General features: G+C 42.2%; 1 protein-coding gene across 1 annotated transcript; it reads right to left on the reverse strand.

Moving 5' to 3' along the window:
- Positions 1–1,581: 1,581 nt before the first annotated feature.
- LOC109689251 (eppin) lies at positions 1,582–15,192 on the reverse strand. The gene is made up of 5 exons (XM_020168009.1): positions 15,102–15,192; positions 12,442–12,573; positions 10,106–10,273; positions 1,923–1,951; positions 1,582–1,746 (listed from the first exon to the last, which is right to left on the reverse strand). The coding sequence occupies exons 1-5, from the start codon at positions 15,190–15,192 to the stop codon at positions 1,582–1,584; spliced, it is 585 nt and encodes a 194-aa protein (XP_020023598.1).
- Positions 15,193–18,348: the final 3,156 nt, after the last annotated feature.

An 18,348-nucleotide genomic window follows, 5' to 3' on the forward strand; every position in this document is an offset into this window, starting at 1 on the left:
AGACTTACATCTTTTTTTGCAAATGACCAAGCAGATAGCTTCAGATGGGAAGTTGTTAGGATTCCTTTGGCAACCTCCATAGATGAATCTGGAGCAGAGCTCAGTTTCTTTGTCATACCACCAGCGTGGAAGATAGGCAAAGCAGGGGCCAGTTTCCTTTGGCATACTACATACATCTAGGGAGAGCACAGAGAATAGGTGTTTGAATGCCTGTTTTCCTGGAGAATGTCCACCTCCCCTTTCCTCTGTCCTATGCCTGCTTTGTCTCCTCTGTGAGTCATACATTTGGCTCAGAGCTCTGCTCCAGATTAGTGTGAACCTCAATTAAAGGCTAAAGTGTTTACCTCTTTTTGTCTTTGACTTCCTTATCTGTAAGATGAGAAAATAAAATACCACCCTGCTTATATGACAATACCACATAGCCTTTTTTATAGTGCCTTCCCTTCATCTGGACAGCTAAATCTTAATGTTCTTTTCTATACAGGGCTCTGTTTCCTTTCTGCCACTTCCTTGAGAGCTTGTGTGGAGTTTCTAGTGGGGAGCACACTTTCTCACATACCCTTGACCTCTGTCAGGGATGGTTGTAAATTTCCTAAGGTCACATAGATGGTAAGGAATTTAAATCTAGATAATCTGTCAGGTGTGGTGGTATAAACCTGTTCCCAGCACTCAGGATGCTGAGGCAGGAGATTTGCAAGTGTGAGGCCAGAGTGGGTTACATGTCAAGACTATGTCTTAAAACAAAAACAAAAACAAAAGAAAAACTCTAAGTAAATGTAGATGATCCATTGCTCTTAGGAGCAATACCAGACCCTTGAACCCTCCTCAGTAGTCCAGTTTCATCTCATCGTTCTCATCTCTCACTCTGCTTTCTTTACTCTCTGGTCTTTCTAGGTCTGAGTGTGCTGCCTCCTAGCACAGGGCATTGCCATATGCTGTCATCTGTGTCTGGAAGGTTATCCCCTCCAATATTTGCCTGCTACTATACGTCTTTCATATCTTAAATCAGATTCCTTTCCCAGGAAAAACTTTCCTGGCCACAGTGAGAAAGCACAGTCCATCGTGGATGCCAGGAGCACCAATTCATATTTTGGATGAATAAATGGATGAATGGCAATGGTCTTCTTTAGAGCCCAACAATACATATGGGAAGAGAGGAAAAAGTGTAGGAGGTAAGAGGTAGTCAGAGAAAGCATTCTGGATTTATGTATTCAGAGAAGCCTGGAGAAAAAATGTCGGGAAATACCACCAACCATGTCTCTGTCTCTTACAGTTTTCTATAACCCAACACCCTGTTGGCATTGGACAGAACATAGGTGGCTACTTGGCATCTCAGATCACCAAAAAGTACCCAAGAGACTATATCCATATGATCCAGTACCCACACCAACCTTATGGTAGGGGAACTGAGACCCAGAAAGGAAAAGTTGTGTTGCTCCCATCCCATACCCAGAATGTTCAAAAATGAAATACAATCAGGTTTCCTATGTCCAGCAGTGACAGGATGCATCAAGAAGATGCATTGAGACTCTTGGTCAGACTGCATCCCTCAGTGACCCAGGAGAGGGGCTGGGGACAAGGTCAGTGCAGGAGGAAGGAGCAGAGAGCGTCAGGTGGTTGAGGGATCGGTGAGGTTCCTTTCCTGAGGTCTAAGCATCTCTTTCCACAGCTGAACAGGTAACACTTCATGTGATATGAGCAATGTCTGTGCCTCATACATTGGTTCCTTTCTTTGACTTCACATGCCTTAAGGCCCTGAAGGGGCTGTTACTCTCCCTTCCCAGTCCCAAGATACTGCTATACAGTTAGGGAAGCTTCTTTACCCCTCACCTGTCCCCAGAATGTAGTTAACCCTCGGGGCTTGGGATTCTCACAACACTAGCCACATCTCCAGCCCTAATCCCCTCCTACCCCTATCCCACCACCCTAAGGCTCCTGGGTGAAGGACATGCTCATAGAGGACTATCCTGGTCACTTGGTGATTGAAATCTCCATTTCTGGGCTTTAAAATTCTGTGCAACTCTAGGTATGACAGGAACCCTCTCTGGACCTTCATTTCATTTGCTTACAAGGTCATTTTGAAGGCTAATGGGACAAAGTTTAAAGAGCCATGTCAAGCTGCCTGGGGCAAAATAATAATGACTAATATTGATGAATTACTCACTATGCACTTGGTTTTTTCTTCTTAATCTTCATTACAGAGCTAAGGGTAAATCCTATTAGTATTCACATCTAATAAACAGAGGAATTTATGTGCAGACAGGTTATATGAACTTGTGTAGGGGCATACAGTTATTAAGTTTGAAGTCTGGATTTGAACCTGGGAATTATGACTCCCAAACCTTCACTTTCAACCACTACCTTTTTTTTTAATTTTTATTTTATTCATATGTGCATACAATGTTTGGGTCATTTCTCCCCCCTTTCCCCCGCCCCCTCCCTTACCTCCCTGCCCTCTCCCTCTCCTCCCCTCCCCCTCGCTACCAGGCAGACACTATTTTGCCCTTATTTCTAATTTTGTTGAAGAGAGAGTACAAGCAATAATAGGAAGGAACAAGTGTTTTTGCTAGTTAAGATAAGGATAGCTATACAGGGCATTGACTCACGTTGATTTCCTGTGCGTGTGTTACCTTCTAGGTTAATTCTTTTTGATCTAACCTTTTCTCTAGTTCCTGGTCCCCTTTTCCTATTGGCCTCAGTTGCTTTTAAGGTATCTGCTTTAGTTTCTCTGAGTTAAGGGCAACAAATGCTAGCTAATTTTTTAGGTGTCTTACCTATCCTCACCCCTCCCTTGTGTGCTCTCGCTTTTATCATGTGCTCAAAGTCCAATCCCCTTGTTGTGTTTGCCCTTGATCTAATGTCCACATATGAGGGAGAACATATGATTTTTGGTCTTTTGGGCCAGGATAACCTCACTCAGAATGATGTTCTCCAATTCCATCCATTTACCAGCGAATGATAACATTTCGTTCTTCTTCATGGCTGCATAAAATTCCATTGTGTATAAATACCACATTTTCTTTATCCATTCGTCAGTGGTGGGGCATCTTGGCTGTTTCCATAACTTGGCTATTGTGAATAGTGCCACAATAAACATGGGTGTGCAGGTGCCTCTGGAGTAACAGTCTTTTGGGTATGTCCCCAAGAGTGGTATTGCTGGATCAAATGGTAGATTGATGTCCAGCTTTTTAAGTAGCCTCCAAATTTTTTTCCAGAGTGGTTGTACTAGTCTACATTCCCACCAACAGTGTAAGAGGGTTCCTTTTTCTCTGCATCCTCGCCAACACCTGTTGTTGGTGGTGTTGCTGATGATGGCTATTCTAACAGGGGTGAGGTGGAATCTTAGTGTGGTTTTAATTTGCATTTCCTTTATTGCTAGAGATGGTGAGCATTTTTTCATGTGTTTTTTGGCCATTTGAATTTCTTCTTTTGAGAAAGTTCTGTTTAGTTCACTTGCCCATTTCTTTATTGGTTCATTAGTTTTGGGAGAATTTAGTTTTTTAAGTTCCCTATATATTCTGGTTATCAGTCCTTTGTCTGATGTATAGTTGGCAAATATTTTCTCCCACTCTGTGGGTGTTCTCTTCAGTTTAGAGACCATTTCTTTTGATGAACAGAAGCTTTTTAGCTTTATGAGGTCCCATTTATCTATGCTATCTCTTAGTTGCTGTGCTGCTGGGGTTTCATTGAGAAAGTTCTTACCTATACCTACTAACTCCAGAGTATTGCCTACTCTTTCCTGTATCAACTTTAGAGTTTGGGATCTGATATTAAGATCCTTGATCCATTTTGAGTTAATCTTGGTACAGGGTGATATACATGGATCTAGTTTCAGTTTTTTGCAGACTGCTAACCAGTTTTCCCAGCAGTTTTTGTTAAAGAGGCTGCTATTTCTCCATCGTATATTTTTAGCTCCTTTGTCAAAGACAAGTTGGTTATAGTTGTGTGGCTTCATAGCTGGGTCCTCTGTTCTGTTCCACTGGTCTTCATGTCTGTTTTTGTGCCAGTACCATGCTGTTTTTATTATTGTTGCTTTGTAATATAGTTTGAAGTCAGGTATTGTGATACCTCCTGCATTGTTCTTTTGACTGAGTATTGCCTTGGCTATTCGTGGCCTCTTGTGTTTCCATATAAATTTAACAGTAGATTTTTCAATCTCTTTAATGAATGTCATTGGAATTTTGATGGGAATTGCATTAAACATGTAGATTACTTTTGGGAGTATCGACATTTTTACTATGTTGATTCTACCAATCCATGAGCATGGGAGATCTCTCCACTTTCTATAGTCTTCCTCAATCTCTTTCTTCAGAAGTGTATAGTTTTCCTTGTAGAGGTCTTTCACATCCTTTGTTAGGTTTACACCTAGGTATTTGATTTTTTGGGGGGCTATTGTAAATGGAATTGTTTTCATACATTCTTTTTCAGTTTGCTCATTATTAGTGTATAGAAATGCTAATGATTTTTCTATGTTGATTTTATATCCTACTACCTTGCTATAGCTATTGATGATGTCTAGAAGCTTCTGAGTAGAGTTTTTTGGGTCTTTAAGGTATAGGATCATGTCGTCTGCAAATAGGGATATTTTGACAGTTTCTTTACCTATTTGTATTCCTTTTATTCCTTCTTCTTGCCTAATTGCTCTGGCTAGGAATTCCAGTACTATGTTGAATAGGAGTGGAGATAGTGGGCATCCTTGTCTGGTTCCTGATTTTAGAGGGAATGGTTTCAGTTTTTCTCCATTAAGTATAATGCTGGCTGTAGGTTTGTCATATATAGCTTTTATAATGTTGAGGTACTTTCCTTCTATTCCTAGTTTTCTTAGAGCTTTTATCATGAAATGATGTTGGATCTTATCAAAGGCTTTTTCTGCATCTATTGAGATGATCAAGTGGTTTTTGTCTTTGCTTCTGTTAATGTGGTTTATTACGTTTATTGATTTTCGTATGTTGAACCACCCCTGCAACCCTGGGATGAAGCCTACTTGGTCGTGGTGAATGATCTTTTTGATGTGTTGTTGAATTTGGTTTGCCATTATTTTGTTGAGGATTTTTGCGTCAATGTTCATTAAGGAGATTGGCCTATAGTTCTCCTTTTTGGAGGTGTCTTTGCCTGGTTTTGGGATAAGTGTAATACTGGCTTCATAAAATGTGTTTGGCAGTTTTCCTTCCCTTTCTATTTTGTGGAACAGTTTAAGGAGGGTTGGTATCAGTTCTTCTTTAAAGGTCTGATAGAATTCAGCAGAGAATCCATCAGGTCCTGGACTTTTCTTTTTGGGGAGACTCTTGATTGCTGCTTCAATTTCATTTTGTGTTATAGATCTATTCAGGTGATTAATTTCCTCTTGGTTCAGTTTTGGATGATCATATGTATCTAGAAATCTGTCCATTTCTTTAAAATTTTCAAGTTTATTTGAATATAGGTTCTCAAAGTAGTCTCTGATGATTTCCTGGACTTCCATGGTGTTTGTTGTTATCTCCCCTTTTGCATTCCTGATTCTACTAATTTGGGTTTTTTCTGTCCTTATTTTAGTCAGGTTTGCTAGGGGTCTATCGATCTTGTTTATTTTTTCAAAGAACCAACTTTTTGTTTCATTAATTCTTTGTATGGTTTTTTTGGTTTCTATTTTGTTGATTTCAGCTCTTATTTTTATTATTTCTCTCCTTCTATTTGTTTTGGGATTTGCTTGTTCTTGTTTTTCTAGGAGTTTGAGATGTATCATTAGGTCATTGATTTGGGATCTTTCAGTCTTTTTAATATATGCACTCATGGCTATAAACTTTCCTCTCAGGACTGCCTTAGCTGTGTCCCATAGGTTCCGGTAGGTTGTGTTTTCATTTTCATTGACTTCCAGGAACTTTTTAATTTCCTCTTTTATTTCATCGATGATCCATTCTTCATTAAGTAATGAGTTATTTAGTTTCCAGCTGTTTGCATGTTTTTTGTCTTTACTTTTGTTGTTGAGTTCTACTTTTACTGCATTGTGATCAGATAGTATGCACGGTATAATTTCTATTTTCTTATATTTGCTGAGACTTGCTTTGTGCCCTAGGATAGGATCTATTTTGGAGAAGGTTCCATGGGCTGCTGAGAAGAATGTATATTGTATAGAGGTTGGATGAAATGTTCTGTAAACATCTACTAGGTCCATTTGATCTATTGCATATTTTAGATCTTGGATTTCTTTATTGATTTTTTTCAACCACTACTTTTTAAGTGCTCAGTATATTTTAGCTACTAGTTGTGGAGTCTTCATATTTCAGTATTCCAAGAGTCTTTTGGAGACTATTCTTTACCCCAAAGGCAAGGATCTTCTGTGGGTGTGAGGAATGCTTTGGGACCTTCACTGGGAGGATTTGGGAGCTCATGTGGGAGGTGCTGGGGAGAGGCCTGTCCTTCAGGGAAAGTCCTTTGGGCTAGCCAGTTGCCAAAGCCTGTTTCATGAGCTCTAGGGCCAGGCACCTCCAGGGAGACTCCTTGGAAAAACAGTGGGCACTTCATTGCCATAGACTTAGGTCCCTGCATTCACGAGGACATCTTTCCAGGAGGAAAGCGGGCTGAAATAATGATTCCAAATGCCCCCTCTCTCCCACCCAGGGTCCTGGCCAAGGTGAGAATCTGTTCTTTGTTCCTTCCTCCCCATCGAGTTCCCTCACTCCATGGCAAGGACTGTGTTTCCAGTACTTACTAAAAAAGAAGCCTTCCATCAGACCAGGTTCCTTGACATCCCCAGGAGGATAAATAATACCAGGAATGGCAGAAGTCCCAAGAATCCCATTTTAGGAATGCCTGATTGGTGGCATTAAAACCATGAGTAGCTGCTCAGCAGCTCTTGCATCTGCACTGTGGCTGCCCTGGTCCAACTCCAGGAGATGACTTTGAACACAAGCCAGCCACACCCTTTGCTGAGCACCAAGTCCCCAAGGTCATCAGTAGGACTATCTGGAACCTCCACTGCTGACCCTGGAGGATGGGACTCTCAACAGGCTGCTCCTTATCTGAGGCTCTGGTTTACCAGGGAGAAGGGTGCACTTGGCTTGGGTGTTCAAGACCCATCTGCAGAAGGGATGCTTCACCACCTTCCTTTTCCCAAGGGCAGTTTGGAGATCAAAAGTATCCTAGTTTTCACCTTTCTGATTTCCTTCTTCTTCAGGCATGTCTACTTATCTGTTTCATTTTTCCCACTCTTTGTTTTTCTCTTTTCTGTGCTTCTTTATGTCTTTGACCAGTGCTCGTTCTCTCTCCTCTCTCCCTCTTTCTTCCCTTCTTTCCTAGTCTATTTTCTTTGATCCACCCTTTTTCTTTACTCACTGTCAGAGAGTAAAGAAATTGTCAGGAGTAGGGTGTGAGGAGGAAACGGATTGATCCCAGGTTGAAATCAGTCTTCATAGTGCCTGACCAGGTCATGGTCTTTTGAAGCAGGAAATAATACTGGAGCTGAAAGAGAGCTTCTATCGTCAGGCACAATTTAGCACAGGCAATGTAGGAGAGAAATAGTACAGTTTCCTATGGCTTCAGAACCAGCTGTAGCTGTGGGGCCTGTAGAATGTTCCACCAATTGTTCCTGAATTGTTCCACAGACTAATTCTTGACCTGTGGGTAAGAGTAGAGCTGAGTGCTGGTGGCTCACATATGTAATCCTAGCTACCTGGGAGACTGAGATCGGGAGGATCAAAGTTTGAGGCCAGATAGGGCAAATAGTTTGAGAGACCCATCTTCAAAATAACAAGGGCAAAATAGCCTGGAGATGTGGCTCAAGTCGTAGAGCACCCTCTTTGCAAGAGCAAAACCCTGAGTTCAAATCCCAGTCAGAGGGAGAGAGAAAAAAGAGAGAGAGGGAAAGTGGAGAGAGAGAGAGAAGACACATGTGGGATTCTGAGCAATGCAAGGGTAGACTGTAGTAGGGATTGCATGTCACACCCACCCCAGTGAACTTGGCTCACCTCTGATTTCACTGTAACTGTTTCAAGAAACAGTTCCAGGACACATTTTATCCTGAATCCATTGTTTAAAATGGAGGTAGAATTTACATCATACAGAATCAACCATTTTTCAGGACTTGGTTGTATGAGCCTGTATTCCCAGCACGCAGGAGTCTGCAGCAGATATGAGTTCAAGGTCAGCCTGCACTACAGAACAAGACCTTGCCTTAAAAAACAAACAAAAAAATCAACATTTTAAGGTAAATAATTCAGTGATTTTTTAGGACATTCACAGGGCTGTACAATTATATCTCTATTAGTTATAAAACATTTTTATTACTCCAAATGAAAGCCCAACACCCATTAGCAGTCACAGCCTGGCCATCCTTAAGCCACTCCAACCCCTGACAACTACTAATCCACTTTCTGTGACTATAGATTCACCTATTCCGTGTTTCATATGAATGGAATCACACAGTGTCCATTTTTGAGCTTCATTCACAGAATAGCTTGTATCGCTGCATTGTTTCTATTTATGGAGGAATAACATCCAGCGCACATGCACAGCCTCCCATGCGAACAGAGTCCCTAGCTCCCGGCTGTGGGTTTTTTCTGACTTCCCAGGGGCTTGCTCAGCTTGTTCATGGAACAGTCAGAAAGAGTGGGGGATTTATGGCCCAGGCTTTTGGTGGAGGATGGGAATCACTGGATCGATACCTCAACATCCCCAGCAAGGGAGACAATGAAGAAAATTTGAAGACGTGTTTTCCATGGCTCATCATTGACTCCGCTCCTCTCCTTTCTTCTTTTTTTTTTCTTTTCTTTCTTTTTTTGTTTTTTGGTAGTACTGAGATTTGAACTTGTTAGACACATGCTACACTTGAGCCTTGCCCCAGTCGTTTTTTGCTGCAATTATTTTTCAGGTTGGGTCTTATATTTTTGCCTGGGGCCACGATCCTTCTACCTACAGCCTCCTGTGTAGCTGGGATCACAGGGGGCACTTCACTATACCAGCTATTGATTGAGATGAGATATTACTAATTTTTTACACAGGCTGATCTCAAAATGGAGCTCTGCTTGCAAAGTAGCTGGACTCTTCTTTCCCTGAATCACTTATCCCACTCCCCATTTCATACTTCTTGGAGATCTCCCATGTAAGCAAACTACTTTTACTCATGCCCGTCGCCAGTTTCTGAGGCATCCACACTAAGGCAACATACATGGGTTCTTGCTTTAAGACCTTTACTACCTTTTGAAGAAACAGAGGAGGTTAACAATACACCTGTAGCTCTCAACTCTGAAAGTTCTGATGTCTTCACTCCCTTGAGTGATGTCACGAGAAGTTTCAATGATGCCTGATTCTCTGCAAAGTATAAAATGCCAAACAGTTATGAATTACACAGACTCAGAGATACAGGTAAGTCAAGTACTTTATTGAAAAAGCTAGGAGCTACACAGGGATAAACAGGGAGCTTTGGATGTTGGAGGTGAAGGGGTGAGGCACAGATATGGATGGGATCCAAATGGAAGGTATTAGTCATGGAAGGAGGTAGAGATGGAGGAAGAGGAGGAGTGCACTTCTGGGAAGAGACAAGGTCTTGGAGTGCTGACAGTGCAACAATGGAAGCCAACCTGGAACATCCGGCAGGTACACAGAGCTGGGAACAGGAGCCAAGCTTGACAGTAATTCTAGTGTATCCCTCATCCTTCAGGAAAAGGAGCCTGTTGAGAATGAAGGTATAAATGTGGCTGAGCATCCTGGGCTGAGCTTACCTGTGGAGCTTGAACCTCTGTTTAAACAGAAAAATAAATGAATGAAATTGGATATTGGCAAAGAGATCCGGGAGGACATTGATGGCTGGGGATTATTGGCTGATCAAGGTGTCCAGTGCTAGGCTGCACATTCTGTGATCCTTCTGCAATTGGTCTCTGAGATCTCACCACATCTGCTTCCTCCTTTGACCCCTCCCAAGTCCCCTCATTGTTTCTAGATTTGATTCACCTCTATGTCCCTTCCCATCCTCGGTTCCCAAAAAAGACAGGCTCCCCTCTGCAAGGTGCAGTTTTGCCTCCTGATTGCAGCTTGTTCTGCTTGTACCAGGTGAGCCAAGCTGTCTTGGATTGAGCCAGCTAACACCTAGATGAACTCTGGTGAGAATGGGAGACTGGGGCCCAAGACTCACGTCTTTTTCGGCAGGCATTCTGGCAGATGGTTTTGGTTTGGAAGTTGTTATTGTTTCCCTGGCAGCCACCATAGATGAAGGTGTAGCAAGTATTGTTTTCCTTGCTATACCACCAACGACGAAAAAAAGCCATGCAGGGACCAGTTTCTTTTGGTAGCTTGCATATATCTGCAGAGAGATCCCAGAGTTGAAAACTCAGAATGTTCACCAGATACAAAACAGTGTTACTGTTCTTCACCATGACTGAAAGTGAAGCAGACTCCTTTTCCCTGTCACGCTGCAGGAGACCAGCTGCATGCAAGTTGTTAATCTGCTCAAGAGTTTTAAAAACACTGGTTAAAAAAAAAAAAAAAACACTGGTAAAACTGGAACTCAAATTTGAACTCAGGACAACTGAGTTTAGAATTCCTCTTGTGCGGACATATGAATGAATGGCTGTCACCCTCTTGCCTGCCTACTCTCCTCCATTGTAAAGTCCTAGGTACTCCCTAAATACCTTTCAAACTATCCCATTCTTGCCCATCCCTCAGCTACATCTCTAGTTGAAGCTACCTGTCCTTTCATCCTGAAGTCCTTTAAGATACTCTGTTCCTTCTATTTCCCTCTCGCGCATTGGAGGCAAAGTAGAATCCTGGTTGTGTCACTGCCAGACCTCAATGGATTTCCATAGTTTTTAAGAGATTGAGATGAGACTTTCTTGTCTGACCCAGGCCTGAACTGTTTGATCCTTACCCACCAGGGATCTTCCCTGACCACACTCATGCCCACTCTGCAATCTGGGCTCCCTGGACCCACCCCTGAGCCTCTGTGCCTGTGCCTGGTGAGCCCTTCCATCTTCCTTCCCCTCACATTACCCTCCATTCTGACCCCCTCCAGCTTTGCTTTCCCAGGGAAGCCCTTCCCAGTGTCCCTCACCACGGTGAGCAAGTCAAATCAAGTTATGGGTGCTATGGTTTGGATGTGGCTTAAGTGTGCCCTCTCCAAGGTTCGTGGATTGGTGTCTTGGTCCCCAGAGTAGCAACACCCTTAAGAGGTAAGAGGCAGGTCCTTATGTCAGTTGGGGATGTGCCCTCAGAAGGGATCATAGGTCCCCAGCCTCTCTCTTGGCTCTCTCCCTCCTCCCACATGTGCCTCACCATTTGCCTTGGATCCTTGCCAGCACCTAATCATGCTATTTTACCCAGCCACCAAAACTGTGAGCTAAATAAACCTCTTTTCAGCCCCCAAGTTAAACACCAAAAGAATAAATAATCCAATTCATCAATGGGCAAAGGAATCAAACAATTTTCAAAAGAAGAAATCCAAATTGCCAACAAATGTATGAAGAAATGTTAGCCATAAAGGAAATGCAAATCAAAACAAACTGAGCTTCTGTCTCAACCCATTCAGAATGGCTATTATCAAGAAAACAAACAGCAACAAATGCTGACAACGATGTGGGGGGAAAGGAACACTTATACACTGTTGGCAAGGATATAAATTAGTGCAGTAGCTACAGAAATCAGTGGAGGTTCCCCAAAAAACTAAAAATTGAATTACCATATATAGTGCTGCTATTCTACTCCTGGGTACATACCAGAATGAATGTAAGTCACATAAAAAAGAAATCCCTGCACACCCACATTTATTGTGGTACAATTCGAAATAGCCAAGTTATGGAACCCGCTGAGGTGTTCCTGAGCAGATGAATGGATCAGGAAAATGTGGTGTATATACACAATGGAGCATTAGTCAGCCAGAAAGAAAAATGAAATTAGTCATCTGCAGGAACATGGATGGAACAGGAGATCATCATAAGCCAGATGCAGAAAGACAAACATCACATCTTTTCTCTCATGTGCAGAACCTAGATCCATAAACACCAACAAACAAAAAGACATGACCCTATTGGGGACTTTTTGGAGGGAAAAGGATACAGGGCAGGGGACCACGGGCGGCAATGGTATGAACAGGATCAAAGCACATTTAATACATTTGGAAATGTCATCATGACATTCACTATTTTGTAATATAAAAAATAAGGGAGTTTCTAAAATAAATGAATGAATAAATAAACTTCTTTTCATTGTAACTGTCCTGCCTCATTTTATAACAGTGATGCAAAATGGACTATGCAATGGGTCTCAGAAGCACTCAGTAAATATCGATAGCCTTTTGGAGCCTCAGGAAATGGGCATAGAGTTAAGTTTGCAGCATCAAGGAAAAACCTCTCTAGTTTTGGGTGCTAGGAACATTTCCTGGTGCAAAGTTGGATTGTATAGGCTGAAAGGCAGTGGCTTAAGAGCCAAAGCTAGGAAAAATAATTTTTTTAGTTATTCAGGGGCTCTGAACCTTACCTTGTTGGAGGTCTAAACATTTTTTTCCACAGCTGAAGTTGCAACACTTCTCCTTGTCCCGGCACTGTCTGTCCTTCGTACACAGGTCCCTTTCCTTGAATTCACAGCGTTCTCTGACTCTGGGGCATTTCCCTAGGGAAGGAGCAGTCTTACAACCTTGAGCCTTGAAGGGAACCCTTCTCCAGACACAGTTCTGGGGAGTCAGGGAAGTTTGCGTTCACTTTGCTCATTCCTAAGAATCCTTTCCCTCGGGGGGCCTGGAGCAGTTCCCAGCGCTGATCACACTACCCCTGCTGGCCACCCTTCAGTCTACCTTGTCACCTTGGTCCCCAGTCACACTCCCAGCCCCAGCCCCTTTGAAGCAGAATTTCTTTTTTTTTTTTTCATTTTTCTTTTATTATTCATATGTGCATACAAGGCTTGGGTCATTTCTCCCCCCTGCCCCCACCCCCTCCCTTACCACCCACTCCACCCCCTCCCGCTCCCCCCCTCAATACCCAGCAGAAACTATTTTGCCCTTATCTCTAATTTTGTTGTAGAGAGAGTATAAGCAATAATAGGAAGGAACAAGGGGTTTTGCTGGTTGAGATAAGGATAGCTATACAGGGCATTGACTCACATTGATTTCCTGTGCGTGGGTGTTACCTTCTAGGTTAATTCTTTTTGATCTCACCTTTTCTCTAGTACCTGTTCCCCTTTTCCTATTGGCCTCAGTTGCTTTAAGGTATCTGCTTTAGTTTCTCTGCATTAAGGGCAACAAATGCTAGCTAGTTTTTTAGGTGTCTTACCTATCCTCACCCCTCCCTTGTGTGCTCTCGCTTTTATCATGTGCTCAAAGTCCAATCCCCTTGTTGTGTTTGCCCTTGATCTAATGTCCACACATGAGGGAGAACATATGATTTTTGGTTTTTTGAGCCAGGCTAACCTCACTCAGAATGATGTTCTCCAATTCCATCCATTTACCAGCGAATGATAACATTTCGTTCTTCTTCATGGCTGCATAAAATTCCATTGTGTATAGATACCACATTTTCTTAATCCATTCGTCAGTGGTGGGACATCTTGGCTGTTTCCATAACTTGGCTATTGTGAATAGTGCCGCAATAAACATGGATGTGCAGGTGAAGCAGAATTTCTTAACCACTGAGGACATTTGTCCTGGATAAACATTGTGGGGAGTGGGGGCGACCCTGTGTACTGTAGCACCTTTAGCAGCCTCCTTGGTCTCTACCCACCAGATGCCAGTAGCTTTTGCATTAGACCCGCATTGTAGCAGTCAAAACTTCTCTCCAGACATTGCAAATGTTCCTGGGGACAAAAATGCCCCCATTGAGAGCCATGGCTTTAGGCTGATCTGGTCATTCCCACTTTGCTGGAGTCGTTGCTTGCGAGTTCCTCTGGGAGGTGACATTGTACAGTGATTCGTGTCACCCCAGAATCGGCTTGGCTTTTGAATTCTAACACTGGTCTGTCTGCACTTACCCTCCCTGAAACTTCCTTTCTTCATTTGTAACATCAGCTTGGCCTTACAGAGTTGTGAAGAGGAAATGAGCCAGAGTGTAAAACTTTAATCATAATCATTGAAGTACAGTTATATGACCTAATGTTTGTTAAGTATTTACCATCAGCCACACACCCTTCAAAGCATTTTATTTTATATTTTGGCAGTACTGGAGTTTTGAACTCAAGGCCTTGCACTTGCTAGGCAGGTTCTCTACCATTTGAGCCTTGCCCCTTTTATGCTTTAGTTATTTTTTGGATAGTGTCTTGCATTTTTGCCTGGGGCCAGGCTCAGACTATGATCCTCCTACCTGTGGCTCCTGTATAATTAGAGTTACAGACATGCACCATCATGCCCAGCTTGTTGGTTGAGATGGGGTCTTACAAACTTTTTGCCCAGGCTGGCCTTGAACCACAATCCTCTCAATCTCTGCTTCCCATGTATCTAGGATTACAGTGTGGGCCACTGTGCCCAGCTTTCTTCTAAGCATTTTAAATACATCACCTTGTGTAATCCCCACAGCAGTCCTATGAAGTAAGTTCTGCTAATGTCTCTGTTTTACAGATGATGAAATCGAAGCACATTGGATTCAGTGACTTGCCCAAGGTTACATGGCTACCAGACTGATTCAAGTCTTTCTTCTTCTTATTATTATTATTATTCAAAATCTCTATTCAGAAATCCCTACTTTGTGAGTGTTCAGAAAATTCTAACAATTATCATTATTACTACATAGTCATGAAGCTTCATTGTCTTATATTTAAAGGAACTTCTAGAAACTATCTTTTATCCCAAAGTCAAGAACACTTGACCTGAATGCCAAGACACTTTATAGGACTACACTTGAAAGAATCAGAAAAAATAAAGACAAGGTCCTGAGAAAGGGATCCTATACCCCCCATAAATGCTAGGTCCATGTCTGTCCCCCACTTCCCAAAGAAATAGCCTCTACTTCTGAGAGACTAAAAGTAGAGATTGCACAGACCTAGAAACCTGCATTCCCAGAAAATATTTCCCAGAGTATCTTCAATATCCCCCTCCTCACCCAACCCACAGTCAAGACTAAGATGGAGGAACGAACCCAGATCTGAGGAATCCTTGTCTCTTCCTCTCAGAAAACTTCCCTTTCTCCAGGACAAGGGTGAGGCTTACTACTTACTGGGAAAGAGCCAATCACTTAGGCGAGGTCCCTGGATATTCACAATGAGGATGAGTAGCAGGAGGATGCTCAGAAGTCCAGAAGACTCCATTCTGAAGAGGGGCCCGGCTGGCTGGCGGTTCCAGAACATTGAAATGACTGCCTGCTGTGCTCAACCTATTCTTCCAGCAGCCAGTGTCTTGGACATGAGAACTGGAGAAAAGCCAGCCACCCCCTTTCTTGCTGGGAACACCAAGTTCCTGAAGTCACAAATGAGGACTAATGGCATCTCCAGCCCACAGCTTTGGGGAAGGGTCTCTTATTGGAGACATGGGCTGCACTGAGGAGGGCCTTGGATCAATGAGGGGATACTTTCCAGGACACCTTAGAAGTGAAGCCACCCTGTCGGGTCTTGTCTTAATCACTTAAGAGAATTGTGGAATGTTCTTCTTATTCATCTCCCATTTCACGCACACGCCGACTAGCACACCCCTCCATCTGCTCTGACAATGTCTCTGTTGATCTCTTGGTATCTCTTTGTGCCTCTCTGTGTCTATCTTTATTTTTCTCTTTATCTGTGGGTCTCCCATGGTCTCTGTGTTCCTTTCTCTCTCACCCACAGTTTCTTCCCACTATTCTTCCTTTTATCTTCTCTTTGAGTCACTCATTCTTTGATTAAGGCCAAAAAGTATATGTTGCCACGAGTAAGATGTTAGGGAGGAATGAAACTGATAAGTCTTCCAAAAGAGTTTGTCACAGTGGTGGCACTTTGAGAGCAGGAGAAATTGTTGACGATTATAGGGAGTCTGTCATCTGATGCAAACTCCTTGTCTGAGAAGAAACCATGAAACTGAGAGACCTGCCTGAGAGACAACTGAATCAAGTTCAATAGCATACCAGATTCAAACTTCCAGATTCCAATATGGCTAATGGAAAGAGGGTACTGGAGATCTTTCCCACAGCTGCAAATCTCCAGTACCATCAACTAAATCAGTTCTGGTAAGGGGAGAGATATTCTTCAGAGTAAATGTTATCTATAGGGCTCCCCCTTTCTTTCCTGATTAAGTGTTGCTCTATTGTGCCAATTGTTGTTCTCCAAATTCTCCTAAATGATAGGTAGAAGCCAGGCAAAGCCAGTTTTCTCATTAGTGAGCAACTATGTGGCCACAAAATTTGGGATCACAGGCAGAGTTTCCGTGGGAATCCCATCCAACAAACTTTGCAGCCTCATTTAAGGAAGATTCATCAAAGAGACTAGGAACAGAATTTCTAATGAACACTCAAGATGCCATAATCAGTGCTGTCCCTCTCATTCTACTTCTGTTTTCTCCCAAACTCAGCTAAGAGGGAACAAAACCTTGGAACATCTAGGTGGCAGGGCTCTAAGGGAAAACAAGTTCCATCACTTTATCTTATAGATAGGGATTTAAGGCCCAGAGAAGTGAGGATGCTGACTAAATGTCATCCAGCAACTGTCAGCGATAAGGTTAGGAGGTTGCTGAGCATATAAGTTCTAGCCAGAGGCCTCTGGGGAATCTTTTGGTATTGGTGTGGATATAATATTTTATTGTGGACCTGAAGGCAGAGAGGAATGCTGAGTCCAAAAGGGATGAGGTAGACAGATGTCTTTAGTGATTGGAGATTCACAAAGTCAATATATTTCCGGGACTAGGGATATAGTTTGGTGGCAGAACACATCCTTGAATGGGCAAGGCCCTGGGTTTGACCCCTGACACTACAAAATAAATAAACAAACAAACAAATCTCCAAATGGTTCCCAGAGCCCCCAATTAAGGCTGCATCATCCTTTATACTTTCTTAAAAATAAGTTAAACCTCTTCCTAGATGTTCAATCACACTGTGTGAAATGGAATATATGTACTAATTTTGGGTCAAAAATAGCACAGAAATGTGTTTTAGAGCCTAATTTAATGTGACAAGTGTTCAAACTGGCTGTAGAGAGACCTCCCTGTTCCAAGCCAGAGCCCTCCAAGATACTTCTCCAAGGTACCAACAGGTTGGCAGGTCACCTGCCTGTGATCTGATGGAGTTTGAGGAGAGGTGTTCTTATTTGTTGTCAATCTCTTGTTTACCAGAAGTATCACCACACCATTTTCTATAAACTGTAAAACAAAATCTAGGAGATCACTAATTTAGAATGGGAAAAATGTTTGAGGGTCTTTATTTTGCTTGGTTTTGTTTTTATATACAACAGCACAAAGTAGATTTAAGATGTGGAGCTGGAGGGGACAGTAGTTTGAATAAGAACTTTGGAAGATTCCTTGTATATAAACTTTTCTGGTCATCAAGATATGGGTGTGCATTTCTTGAAATTCTTACATCGCACCATTCAGCCTGGAGAGCAGTGCAAAAATATGAGTCAACACACCCTGAGTATGGAAAGCAGAGCTTCCTTCACGGACCCTGGGGTTTTCTGCAGCAGAGTGACAGGACAATCTTCTCTTCTCTGAAGGGAAAAGGGTTTTGATTGTGATATATATATCAGTATTTGGGGATAAACAAGGCCCTGAGTTCAAACCCCATACCACCAGGAAAAAAAACATAACTGTTGGCTCCATAAGAGAGTTGTAAAGTACCAGACTTGGAAAAGCCTGGTTTTCATAGAAAAGAATAAAACAAAAGCCTAAACCCAGCATTGCTGACATAGCCCCCTGGATTAACAGAGCCTTATTTAGATAACCCTCTGGCAAATGAAAGTTAAAAAGTAAGTAATTTGGGCTGGCCTGTCACTCCTTTAGAGAAAAGGAAGAGCAGTCCTCCATGCCATTACAAAAACCATTTTTGCTTGGGACCTTTGTAACACATAGGGTTCCTGCCTCATCACACCTTATCCTTTGGATAAGGACTGTGCTGTCATTTCACCAACTTACTACTTGAAGTGATAAGATGGCCTGTTTGCTGTGTCAGAGCTGTGATGTATTTTCCTAGTGGTTTGGTTTTAACATAAATGAAGTTTCATTGCCCACTCCCCTCCTACAAAAGAAAAATATTTGAAAATTATTGAAATGTATCACTACAGAAAGAATGTAATCTAGATTTTTTGGAGTGGAATTTTGTGTAGCCTTAAAAGAACAGAGAATTCATATATTACTAAAAATTTTTAGGTCATAGAAAAAGTAAGCAAGTTTCCTACTAGGTTCCCACACTAGTTTTTTTTTTTTAAAGTACTATGATTCGATAGCAAAACAAACAAAAAACATACACCAATTTTTCTTTTAACTATAGATGTGAAAATTTTTGAGTCAAC

This window comes from Castor canadensis, chromosome 5, assembly GCF_047511655.1.
Source record: "Castor canadensis chromosome 5, mCasCan1.hap1v2, whole genome shotgun sequence".
Classification (NCBI taxonomy): Eukaryota; Metazoa; Chordata; class Mammalia; order Rodentia; family Castoridae; genus Castor; species Castor canadensis.